General features: G+C 38.1%; 3 protein-coding genes across 8 annotated transcripts; 2 read left to right on the top strand and 1 right to left on the bottom strand.

Moving 5' to 3' along the window:
* Positions 1-788: 788 nt before the first annotated feature.
* Positions 789-2,840, top strand: LOC111808971. Its single transcript, XM_023695235.1, has 2 exons — positions 789-1,092; positions 2,575-2,840. The coding sequence occupies exons 1-2, from the start codon at positions 814-816 to the stop codon at positions 2,701-2,703; spliced, it is 408 nt and encodes a 135-aa protein (XP_023551003.1). The 5' UTR covers positions 789-813; the 3' UTR covers positions 2,704-2,840.
* Positions 2,841-3,963: 1,123 nt separating this feature from the next.
* Positions 3,964-6,519, top strand: LOC111809038 (pentatricopeptide repeat-containing protein At4g20740). The gene has a single exon (XM_023695359.1). It carries the CDS (start codon positions 4,176-4,178, stop codon positions 6,363-6,365), a length of 2,190 nt encoding a protein of 729 aa, XP_023551127.1. The 5' UTR covers positions 3,964-4,175; the 3' UTR covers positions 6,366-6,519.
* A 675-nt stretch (positions 6,520-7,194) lies between these two features.
* On the bottom strand, positions 7,195-11,975 carry LOC111809355. Of its 6 annotated transcripts, XR_002817207.1 has the most exons (5): positions 11,532-11,975; positions 8,050-9,819; positions 7,740-7,756; positions 7,557-7,653; positions 7,195-7,470 (listed from the first exon to the last, which is right to left on the bottom strand). XR_002817207.1 is itself a non-coding variant. In XM_023695802.1 (2 exons), exons 1-2 carry the CDS (start codon positions 11,623-11,625, stop codon positions 8,855-8,857), a joined length of 1,059 nt encoding a protein of 352 aa, XP_023551570.1. In that variant the 5' UTR covers positions 11,626-11,975; the 3' UTR covers positions 7,195-8,854. The 6 variants fall into 6 exon arrangements, 1 of the variants encoding a protein (XP_023551570.1); XR_002817205.1 differs by having other exon boundaries at positions 7,557-7,756; XR_002817206.1 differs by having other exon boundaries at positions 7,740-9,819.
* Between the last annotated feature and the right edge of the window lie 159 nt (positions 11,976-12,134).

The raw sequence follows: 12,134 nt of genomic DNA on the forward strand, positions 1-12,134 counted from the left end.
ATTTTTTGAACCCTAAGTGGTCCTTCGCCAAACATATTGCCTTTCAAGACTTCACCATCTTCAAACTCTTCCCATTATTTTACGATTATTTCGTTTTGGTTCTCGAGCTTTTTGAAAAGTAGTTATAACTTTAGTCTTCTTTATCAGCCGTGTCTAATAGGTTTCTATGTTGAGTTTCGTGGAGTCTAATCATCGAGACAAGTCAATTTCAAACTTGTTGAAAGACCTTTTTTTTTTCTCTCGAGAAAATCGAACAAGGGCGTGCTATGGGCGTAAACCCTTTGCAACTCGACCCTTTCAAGTGAGTTAGGATCGATTTTCTCGGCTTATTGAAAATCTAAGGACCTGTGAAAATTTAATGTGGTGTTGTGTTGAACATACTTTGACGCTTAAGTCGATGACTAAAATGATATTGATTTGAGTTAGCATAAAATTATATACAAACATAAAGAATGAGTTGCATTATTGGTAGAGTTCTGCGTTAGTGTTTAGTGTCACAGTCTCTCTCTTGTGATAGCGAGATAACGATTATGCGACACTTGTTCTAACTTAGTGTACAAGATAACCACGTAAAAATTGTAATTCATGGATAATTTGGACGTATGATCGAGTGTATTTTGGAGCATTTTAGCCGTAATGGGTATAGACATGATTTTGGTGGAACGGGCATGCGGCTAGCCAGTGGTCCAAGTGGGCTTGGGCCAGAGTATCTCATAGGCTAAGCCGAAGTTCGAAACCTGCTTGGGCCATCCATTAATACACAACTTTCAGTCTTCAACAACGTCCATTCCAAATCCGTACTCTTCAAGAGCTATGGCGAGGCTCCTTATCTCGACACGAGCCTTCTTCCCCCATTCCACTCTCCCCGTCGCTCCGGCGCGGGCATTCTTCAGACCTTCCAAATTTTTGCCGGCGGTCAGATTCTCCGGCGACCATTCGGCGGTCAAAACCCTACGACTGGTGACGACTCGTGCCGGCGCCAGCACCAGCAGTTACATCTTCGCCTTCTCTATTCCGTTCTCTCTCATTCTCGTCACTGCCCTCACCGCTCTTAAGATCGGCGATAACCTCGACAAGAAATTTCTTGAGGAGGTACACTTTGTGATTTCTAATTTCGCTCCATTTTGTTTTTGGGACTTAATTTTTACGGAGATTCTGGTGATTTGCCGTTCATGTTTGGTTTAGATACGGTTTCTTGAGTTTTGAGATAAGATTTCATGTAATGTTGAGGGTTGTGTGATATTAATGCAGATAACCTGTTTGATTTAATGCTTACTGTTAAGGAAAATCACATTTTCTAATGACCGACTGTTAGAATATTATGGTTGAATTAGTATTCTTGTTTGAAATTAGTCTTCGGAGACATGGTTTGGCTTCTTACATGGTGGCACCTAAGCTAGGATTATGAAGTCTGTTATTAGTTTTTTGAGGCGAAATATTACAAGGTTGAGAAATTGTTACTAAGATGCATTCTAGTTGGCTCTGCAAGTGCTTATTTTAATTCCAAGATTGTTCAAACTTGTACTTATATGGGGATGATTGCTTTTATTTGTTAAGCACTTTCTCTAAGTTCAGTGGGATCATAAAAAAAGGAGAGGTACCCCCACCCCCACACCCAAAAGTTGCCCGCTTTGTGCCTCTCTGCTCAAAGGCTTGTTTTTGTAGATTCATGACCGTTTGATTGAATGATCCCCCACTTGGATAGGATAATCTTGTATCGAAGGCCTCATTCCTTGTAGTATATGGTTTCAGTTCTCACCCGTCACCACCACCACTAATCTCAGGAGAGAGATACCTATTAGGAATCACGAACCTCCACAATGATATTATATTCTCCACTTTGAGCATAAACTCTCGTAGCTTTATTTTTTGTTCTCCCAAAAGGCTTCATAACAACGGAGATATATTCCTTACTTATAAACTCATGATCATTCTTTTAATTAGCCCATGTGCTACTTCCTCCTAACAATCCTCAACAGTACCTTCTTAAGCCTTGTTCCGAAGGACCACAATGATTTTAAATGACTAAGACCCTATTTGATAATTGTTTGATTTTTAATGATTATATTTGTTTTCTGACAATTTCTTTAGGATATTTTTAATCCTTCCAGGAAACATAGTTCAAAACCAAATTCCATAAACGAAACCAAATTTTTAGAAACGACATCATTTTGTTTTCAAATCTTAACTTGAATTTTGAAAAACTTCACAGATAACAAAACAAAGACACTCATAGGTGGAAGTAGTGTATGTGAACTTAGTTTTCGAAAACTAAATGTTTATCAATCGGGACTTGAGGTTTTTACGTGAGAGCCCTAACTTAGGACTTTGAAGCCGTCTCAAAACATTTCCAAGTCCTTCCCACCTTGGTCACCCCAAGACCTGTTTAAAGCAGGAATATTTTGGAAGCATCAAAATAGAAAGAAGAAGATAGCAAAAACCACATTGCTAAGCTCTTGGATGAGTTTGATCATGGCTCTTCACTTCAATCCACATTCTTGTCATAAAAAAGAGATGAAAAAAAAGAAACTTAATTCATTTTTCTGAGTTTCTTGTATGTTGTTTGTGAATCAGCTTGCTCTTAATCAAGCCATCATGGAGGAAGATGAGGAAAACAAAGATGATGGTTCAGGAATATCTTTCGAAGAAAAACCAGCCCTTCCACGAACTCGCAACCGCCCTAAAAGGGAAGCCGAGGTATGAATAATTGCTTAGTTTTTTTTGGAGGTGTTCATATGATTGGATTAGACGGCTGAGAAATGGGCAAGGAACTTGGAAACTTCCCTGTATATTGTAGATATACATTATCAATAAAATAAAACTACCATATTGCATGTTCATTTGTTATCAAGTCTATAACTGGTATCAATTAGAAATGGCATACCCATGATATTTGAAATTGTTATAGTCTGAAGCATTGAATGTTTTAGAAAAGTTATTAACTTGGTAGAAAATCAATTAGCTTTTAATGCAAGATATAATGTAGTCAAGATGCAGGTGTATTTCTTACCACCTAAGCTTCTACACTCTGCAAATAGGCAACAAACGTTGAATGACCTCTATGTTCTGCTGTAGTTGAAATTGTTTTTGATCCCTCTCCCTCATAAATATTTACATTTCCATTAACTTTTCACTTTCTACTTTCTACTTTCGGGACTATTTGTTGTTACCTCGTCGTTTCAAACTCTAAGGAGGTCATATTGGAAAGTTGAGGTCATTCCCTTGCGATTTAATACTTGGAATACTTCCCTCTTTTACTACTTGTTGGCAAGGTATACTTCTACTACGAGACTCTCGACAACCATCAATAGCCCTATCTACAACGAAAGCTAAAATTGATACTTCCCTCTTATACTACTTGTTGGCAATGTATACTCGCCACTACGAGGCTCTCGATAACCATCAATAGCCCTATCTACATCGAAAGCTAAAATTGATACTTCCCTCATATACTACTGTTGGCAATGTATACTCCCACAACGAGACTCTCGACAACCATCAATAACCTTATCTACAACTAATGCTAAAATTGATACTTCCCTCTTATACTACTTGTTAACAATGTATACTCGCACTACGAGACTCTCGACAACCATCAATAGCCCTATCTACAATGAAAACTAAAATTGTGGCACTTTCAATAGTACAAGAAGCAATATGACCAAACATTCTTAAGTCACTTGATATTCAAACAAAGTATGCCCAACTTACTACAATAGTATCACTCAATATGGATGATATAGGATGGTATAATATGATCATATAGGATAAGCATTGATATCTACTTCTTTATTGTGTGTATGGATTGAAATATCGCTCCGAGTAACTTCCACAACAATATAAGGGAAAATGTTATTCAACCATATTGTCGTGAATATTGTTCTTTCAAACTTAATCCAAACAAACATTCTAGTATCATCCTAGTATGAAATTATTGTAGATTTAGAAAGAATATTAACAAAGAAAAAAGAAATAAGATAAAGATTTAAGAAATAGGGATTCCATAGAGAATGAGCCGAGCTTCTTCTTCTCCTTCCACAAAGCTTACAGCTTCAGAATTCTTGAAGCCCTCTGTTACGATTACGAACCTGAGAACATTTTTCTTAAGCTAAGTGCACAAATTATGCGATTTCAGCATCCAATTTCTCCAAAGAAGAGGCATCAACATCCCACAAATGCCCCCTCAAATCCCCTCAAAACCCTACAAGCAATACTTCTTCTATGGCCACCGCCACCGCAACCCCAAGCAGCACCGCCCCACCGTCTACGGCGGCCTCTTCACCAACCGTCAATCCCTCACTCCACCCAACCCCGACAAACCCATTTCCCCAAAACCCCAACCCTTCCATCTCCGCAACTGGGATCCTGATCGCCCATTTAAACAACACTCCAACCTTACGCCGTCGCCCTCCGAGGCCTTCTTCTCCAGCGCCCTCCGCCTTTCCCCAATTGCTCGCTTCATCGTCGACGCCTTCCGGAAGAATCAAAACCAATGGGGTCCGCCGGTGATCTCTGAACTCAACAAACTCCGCCGGGTTACTCCGGACCTTGTCGCAGAGGTTCTCAAGGCTTCTCACCGCCGTGATTCTAACCCCATTTTAGCCTCCAAATTCTTCTACTGGGCTGGGAAACAAAAGGGGTTTCATCACAATTTCGCTTCTTATAATGCTTTTGCTTATTGTTTGAATCGCCACAATCGCTTTAGGGCTGCTGATCAGATTCCTGAGCTCATGGATTCACAAGGTAAGCCTCCTAGTGAAAAACAGTTCGAGATTCTGATTAGAATGCATTGTGATGCCAATAGGGGTCTTAGAGTTTACTATGTGTATGAAAAGATGAAGAAATTTGGGGTTATTCCTCGTGTTTTCTTGTATAACAGGATTCTTGATGCCTTAGTCAAAACAGGTAATATGGATTTAGCTTTATCTGTTTATAGGGACTTTCAGGAAAATGGGTTAGTGGAAGAGAACATTACCTTCATGATTTTGATTAAAGGGTTGTGTAAGGCAGGGAGGGTCGATGAAATGCTCGAGCTTTTGGGTCGAATGAGGGCGAATTCGTGTAAGCCTGATGTGTTTGCTTATACAGCAATGGTGAAAGTGTTGGTTTCTGAGGAGAATTTGGAGGGATGTTTGAGAGTTTGGGATGAAATGATAGCTGATAGAGTAGAGCCTGATGTTATGGCATATGGGACCTTGATTACCGGATTGTGCAAAGTCGGTCGGGTGCAAAAAGCGTTCGAGTTGTTTCAGGAGATGAAAGGGAAGAGGATTTTGATAGACAGAGCAATTTATGGGTCCTTGATTGAGGCATTTGTGCAGGATGAGAAAGTTGGATTAGCTTTTGATTTGCTGAAGGATTTAGTAGATTCAGGGTATAGAGCTGATTTAGGGATATATGATTCTCTTATTAGAGGTCTTTGTAATGAAAATCAAGTCGATCGGGCGTATAAACTCTTTCGAGTAACCATACGAGAGGATCTTAGGCCAGATTTCGGAACGGTGAAGCCTATTATGATTCAGTACGTGGAGACGAGAAGAATGGAAGATTTGTGGAAGTTGTTATCATTGTTGCAGAAGTTGGAACTTTCTATGGATGATGTTCTTTCCAAGTTTATGTCTCTTATGGTCGAAGAGGAGGACAAGACAAGCGCAGCTCTAGATGTGTTTCGTGGCTTGAACGATAAGGGCTATGGCAGTGTTGCGATATACAATATCATTATTGGCGCTCTTCACCGCCATGGGCAGGCGAAGAAAGCGTTAGAGATCTACAATGACATGAAGAGCTCGAATATCGAACCAGACTCTTCAACTTACTCGATTGTTGTATCGTGCTATGTTGAAGTGGAAGAAATCCAAGAGGCTTGTGCATCTCATAACAAAATAGTTGAGCTGGGTTCGGTTCCTTCTGTGGCAGCCTACTGCTCTCTTTCCGAAGGTCTGTTCAAAATCTGCGAGATCGACGCAGTTATGATGCTTGTTAGAGACTGTTTAGCAAACACGGAAAGTGGACCTCTGGAATTCAAATACGCTCTAACGATTCTCCAAGCATGTAAATCTGGTAAAGCAGAGATGGTGATCGATGTCCTTAACGAGATGGTGCAACAAGGTTGCCCTGTGAGCGCGGTGGCGTACTCGGCGATCGTATCAGGAATGGGCAAGTATGGGACGATTGACGGGGCCAAGAAAGTGTTTTTACATCTGAAGGAGAGGAGGCAGATGAGGGAAGCAAACTGCATTGTATGTGAGGAAGTGTTAGTTGAACACATGAAGAAGAAGACGGCAGATTTGGTAAGATGTGGGTTGAAATTTTTCAATCTTGAATCCAAGCTGAAAGCAAAAGGAAGCAAGCTGCTATCAAATTAAGAACATAATTATTTTCCTCACTATTTGTTCATCAATAAACTCTCTTTCTTTGCTGATATAGGAAGGAAATGTAATTGAAACAGAGCGGATAACTGGATGAAAATGAAAAACGAGTCGATTAAAATGGTAAACATGAGCGTTCTAAAATATTGAATTCCTTGTTTCCGTCTTTGTTCCCTATTTTATCCACTTTGTATCCACCAACTAAGAACGGCCATGCACCACCACCCATAGAATCAAGAAAGAGCTCTCTGGACCTGGTAAGTTTCCCCATGTTGAGTCAAACTAAGCCACAGGCTCCAGCCACAGGCTCCACTCCTGGTGGTGCCCTTCTGTCAATTCCTTTAAGTTTCAGCCTTGCGACCATACTCCCCCCAAACCCAAAGACTTTGATTTCTCATAAGGTGCTGGCGGAGTCATTAAGCAACATCCACCAATCCCTGGTCGGCATCGTTTATGGTTGAGACTAGGATTCGAGCCGAAGATCCAATGTTTACTCGATCATTATCAAATCGACTACAGTTTTTTTTTTGTCTATGAGGATCCCAATAGAGGGAGCGCCTTCTATTTTTAACAAATCATGAACTAGATCAGAATCATTGTCATCCAGTTCATAGGAAGCAATTCCATTTTCTTCATCAAGTCTATATAGAAACTAAAGGTCTTAAGGTCTTCAACAACCAATCCGACCAAACAACTCAAAAGAAAAGACCTTAGAGAAATATTCTCCATTTGATATTTTTACTTAAAAAAAATCAATAAAATAGAATGATGTTTAATAAAAAAACCAAATAATGTTGTATATACGAATCAAATTAAGAAAATTATCTAAAAATCTAGTTAAAATGTTCAACTAGCAATCTTAAAAATTGAAATTTAAATATAAAATTTACATTGTTGTTCAGAATCTTATACCCTACTTGTACTTATAAACAAAATACTACAAGATGAGGATTATCACTGGACGAGAGAGTGAATAGAAGCAGTAATAAGTCAAGGCTGCAAGCAAAACCACTCAAAACCAGTGTTGATTAACAACAACCCTCAGCCAGTTTATTTTCATTCAGCATTTCAATCCAAGCACGCAACTCTGCCACCAGAAGATCTGATCAAACCAAAACTAGCCGTCCAATTATGCAATTTACAACACAGAAGCCAAAGTAAATCAGAAAATGGGTGAGATTAAGACACCTGAAATTTTGAATCTTATGCAGCTAACAGCAAATCCATCAGTGTTCCTACAAGAAATTTCTTGGATCCCATTTTGATAACAATTTTGCATTTAGTTCTGTTCATGGTTAGTAAATAAACATGATTTTTTTTTTTATGCAGAAGACCAAAGCAAAATAAAGGACGTTATCAAACAAGCCGTACCTGAATCATTTCTTTACCTGCCAGTGATAAATGAGAAAGGATGTGTTATACAAAAGAGTTGAACATTTTCACCTCACAAAGAAGAGTAACCAAACACATCAACCAATCAATGTCCATTCCTTAAATTAAACATCCTGCACTCTTAAATCTTATAATTCTTTCATTGGACACTCGAGAAAAGGTTAAATGCTCTGTTCAAGGCTCTTTTTCCTACTAAAGACCTTAAAAGCAATGACAAGAATAGCTGAACATAAGCAAACAGAGCATCAACACAAGGAGGCTGAAAATAACATGCTTGAGAGGGACTTACCTCTTCCCACTTGGAACTTTCTTCTTCTGTGTTGGCCAACCGTGTTGGACTCATACCCTCGTCCTCCTATTTCCAGATCATGGTTTTATCATATTCCCAACAGCAGAATTCTCATTTCTCAGAACAAGGACCTAAGAACAAGAACAAACTGCATATCCAGAGTGTACAACACATTTTTAAGAAGCCAATTGTCTGAATATTTCTTCTTGAAAAAAAAAAGGAAAAAAACCAATCATCTGTGAGAATATGATTCTGAAGTAAAATAGGTGAAGCAAAAAGATACCAAAAAGTGAATTAAAGTAGTCAATCATTAATGAGGAGAATAGATCAACTAGCAAGGTTGGCGAATGAGGGAGATTATCAAGATGATGTACAATGGAGCTCCACGATGTTCTTGGCTAAGATTAGGCCATCACACATACAAGTCATAATTGGATTGATAGTAGAGCTGTTATTGCCTCTATAAAGTCTCCCAAAAAGAGGTTTCTCAAATCAAAATGATACATACTTAATGTGGCCTGATCATACAAGGATCGCATATTGTAAGGGGAGGAATCTACCTATTGACCTGCAAAAGAACCAAGTCACTCATATTCAATTCTTTATACCAAAAATTCTGCAGTCATTCTTGTTGAAATAAAGTTAAAAACTACCAACAAAAACATAGATGATCCTGCAGTATCAAAGCAAAAACAGAAGTGGTTGGCTACTAGTGGGCAAAATCAAAATTCATGTGGCCAGTCAACTCCAACAACCAAAATAATCTCTTTGAAGCTTTGAATATCCTCCAACATGAAACAGCTGATCAAAATCTTCCCCCTTGTGGGTTGGGTGGAATGTTTCCTTGATCCCTACCTCCAATGTAATCAAATTGTGCATCTTTTGGCCTCTTGCCATACCTATACTTATATTTCCACTCCTGTTTGTTACCGTGAATATTCGACGGCATTCTATCAGGTAAATTTCTGACATTCCGATTGTAATTGCTATTCCCAGGCCTATTATAATGATCAAAATTACTGGCACCCTGCTGGTGCCTGCTCCATGAATTATTTCTTGCATCACTGGTAAACCCTTTAGTCTTCCAGGTGGCAGCACCATCTTGATACTGCACGTTAGCTCTCCAGGCATTGTCTACCATACTTCTTGCATCTCTAGAAAATCCTTTATTCTTCCAGGAGGTGACAACTTGATTCCCTTTATCCTTCCAGGCAGTGTCCACCATACCCCTGTTCCTTGGGTCAATGATATTGTCCCAAGGATTGCCATCATTATTCACCTGCCTCGACTCACTTAAATTCCACTGGCTCCATCCTTGTCGTTTAGTTTCAGTGAATTGGTTACCATGTTCCCAGGGATTACCCACATGACCTGGATCTTCAATGTGACTTTCTGTCCAAACAGAACTGGAGTTCCTTGTCCTTTTATTTTTACACTCCAACCAATCATCCTGTTGTTTCATATTAGGATTGTAGTATGCCCAATCCAGTTCCTCAATCAATTCAGGATCCATCTCTGGACTCCAATCGATTTGTTCAATATATTTGTCCGGATCAGGCAGATTGATATCACACTGATGGCCGTTAATGGCTGCCCAATAACGTCTTTTAGCATTATGGAAAGCCTCTTCACAAGCAGAATCATCCCAATTGACTACATTAGTATGACAATAAATAAAGTTCTTGGAATCAACTATTTTACCCCATGGCACACAGCCGATCTCTTTGCAAAATTTCTTTTCCCATAAAGGAATGCCATCTCGCCAATACTCTACACGAAGAAGAAACAATGAAATTAATTCAGAACGATTAAGTTCACTGTTAATAATATGGATGAGCATCCTACAAAACAAGGTGTTGCATTTTTTGTTTAGCCAAACAAATAAAAATAATACCATCACACATTTCCAAATGCTTTGAAATCGGTGAAGAGATATAAATGGAATATTTATTATTTCAATTCCTAATATTTGGTTTAGGTTTAATTTAATCCTGAAGCTTTAACACACTCAATTTGATAGAACCCAAATGTATCGAAAGATAAAAGATACCCGAACTACAAGATAGACCAACTCTTCGAGGTACTTGGACCCCCTTTTTTAAGATCTCTCACAAGCCCTAAATCACTCACCAAAATAAAGTCGACCACCTCCCTTTCCACTCTCTCTCTACTTATAACCAAATATTATAACACTCCCTAACTAACTACTAATATACCCTTAATAGCAGCCCTTTACAATGATTGACATGAAGAATACACAAAAGGGCATCGAATCCTCCTCAAGTTTCCAGTCTACATTTTCAGTTTCAAGAAGTGGAAGAGTGATTAGATACAAATTTGTTTGAAGCTTAATTAAGTGCTAATCTTATGACTAATCAAACTTGTTTTGTGGAAAACTCACTTGTCAATTTTAATCCCATAAACCACCGTAAGCCACCACTTAGCCTTGTCTGAATTGCAAAATTTGATAGAAATAGAAAAGAAATGTAAGTTTTAAGGAGGTACAATCAAATTCATCCCTATTTCCTACAATTACCACTTTTCATGAGATTTTTTCTTCTTCTTGTAATGTAATAAGATGGCAACATCATCTTTTAACGGTAACCATCAGCAGTTTCTATGGTTCATATATTTCTGAGAAAATGGCCTTCTATTAATATTATTAATCAATAAAAGATCTATGATACATGAAATAAGCAATACTCTTAGCCCTAGAACATCAATCATCTAGAAATAAGGTACTTATTTTTTCAAATTGGGAGTAGTTCTAACAAAATTAGAAAGGACCGCTTCCAGTTTCATAATTACTACAACTTCCAATTTCATGTTTAACATGAGAATATCATCTTCATCAATCTCACACAGCCCACTGATCACATTCACTTTCTCCTCTTTCCAAAAAAGATAAAAAGAAAAGATGTTCTAACAAAATTAGAAAGGACCGCTTCCAATTTCATAATTACTACAACTTCCAATTTCATGTTTAACATGAGAATATCATCTTCATCAATCTCACACAGCCCACTGATCGCATTCACTTTCTCATCTTTCCAAAAAAGATGAAAAGAAAAGATGTTACATTGCATTTTTATTCATAAACTACTCAAAACAGTAACCTTATTGCCCGTAAATTACGGCAGACATCACATTCACAAGATTACGAAAAAGATAAGAACGTCCTTTCTGTAAAAATCTAAATATGAAATAAAATAAAGCAAAGGATCAATCAAGATCCCTACCAACTCCAACCCAAGCTTCACTTCAACATTTTGCCTAAAAGCCATTCTTCAAGACAAAACTGACTAAACAATCCAGATGTCCATTCAATTCAACAACTGAAATAATGAATAATTTCTATCCAACAACTAACGAAACTAATCAAAGAAATCGAGTTCCATTCAATTCAATGACGAACATGAAATTTCACTACAAAAGAAACTCACAGCACCCTAATTCTAAAAACAACAAGGGAAGAAAATCACCTAGCGGAGGATCTTGATCGTAATTTCTTAACGCCGACCAAGGAGGCTTCTGATTCCGAAAATTTCTCCTAGGCCGTTCTCTCCAATTACCCATTACATCAAACAAAAACCCCAAAAAACAGATTCGAACCACGCGATGATACTCTCAACAGTCAACAGCGAATCACATAAACAAAGAGAGGCCAAGAATTGAGACGCAAGCCGTGTTGTGGCACCGAAGAAATCGAACAGAGTGAAAACAGAAGAGCGCCAAATCTTAAGAAGAGAGACGGGATAAATGGCGAAATGAGTCGGTAATTGAAGTGATAAAACTTGGAATTTGAAAGAGAAATCGAGATTATAGAATAGATAAACAAAGATCAAAGGCTGCGGCTGCGGATCTTTGAGCGAACTGACCGACCCGTTTCGTTCTTCTTCTTGAACACACTGCACTACGTGGATCTGTACTTCCATTACACCAACTTTATACTTTCTTTAGGTTAAATTACAAATTAAATAATAATAATAATAATTAATTCGATTTTGTTTCTAAATAATAAACTTTAAAAATACTTATTAAATACTTCTTAATTAAATAGACACGTGTAATTCATCCTAAATTTT

This window comes from Cucurbita pepo, chromosome LG13, assembly GCF_002806865.2.
Source record: "Cucurbita pepo subsp. pepo cultivar mu-cu-16 chromosome LG13, ASM280686v2, whole genome shotgun sequence".
Taxonomy (NCBI): domain Eukaryota; kingdom Viridiplantae; phylum Streptophyta; class Magnoliopsida; order Cucurbitales; family Cucurbitaceae; genus Cucurbita; species Cucurbita pepo.

Bases quoted from the DNA above. Each gene is read 5' to 3' on its own strand.
- LOC111808971 (XM_023695235.1), top strand. From the start codon at position 814: ATGGCGAGGCTCCTTATCTCGACACGAGCCTTCTTCCCCCATTCCACT. The intron at 1,093-2,574 runs GTACACTTTGTG...TTTGTGAATCAG, and splicing joins ACAAGAAATTTCTTGAGGAG to CTTGCTCTTAATCAAGCCAT.
- LOC111809038 (XM_023695359.1), top strand. From the start codon at position 4,176: ATGCCCCCTCAAATCCCCTCAAAACCCTACAAGCAATACTTCTTCTAT.
- LOC111809355 (XM_023695802.1), bottom strand. From the start codon at position 11,625: ATGGGTAATTGGAGAGAACGGCCTAGGAGAAATTTTCGGAATCAGAAG. The intron at 9,820-11,531 runs GTGATTTTCTTC...TTCTTCGTGTAG, and splicing joins CGATCAAGATCCTCCGCTAG to AGTATTGGCGAGATGGCATT.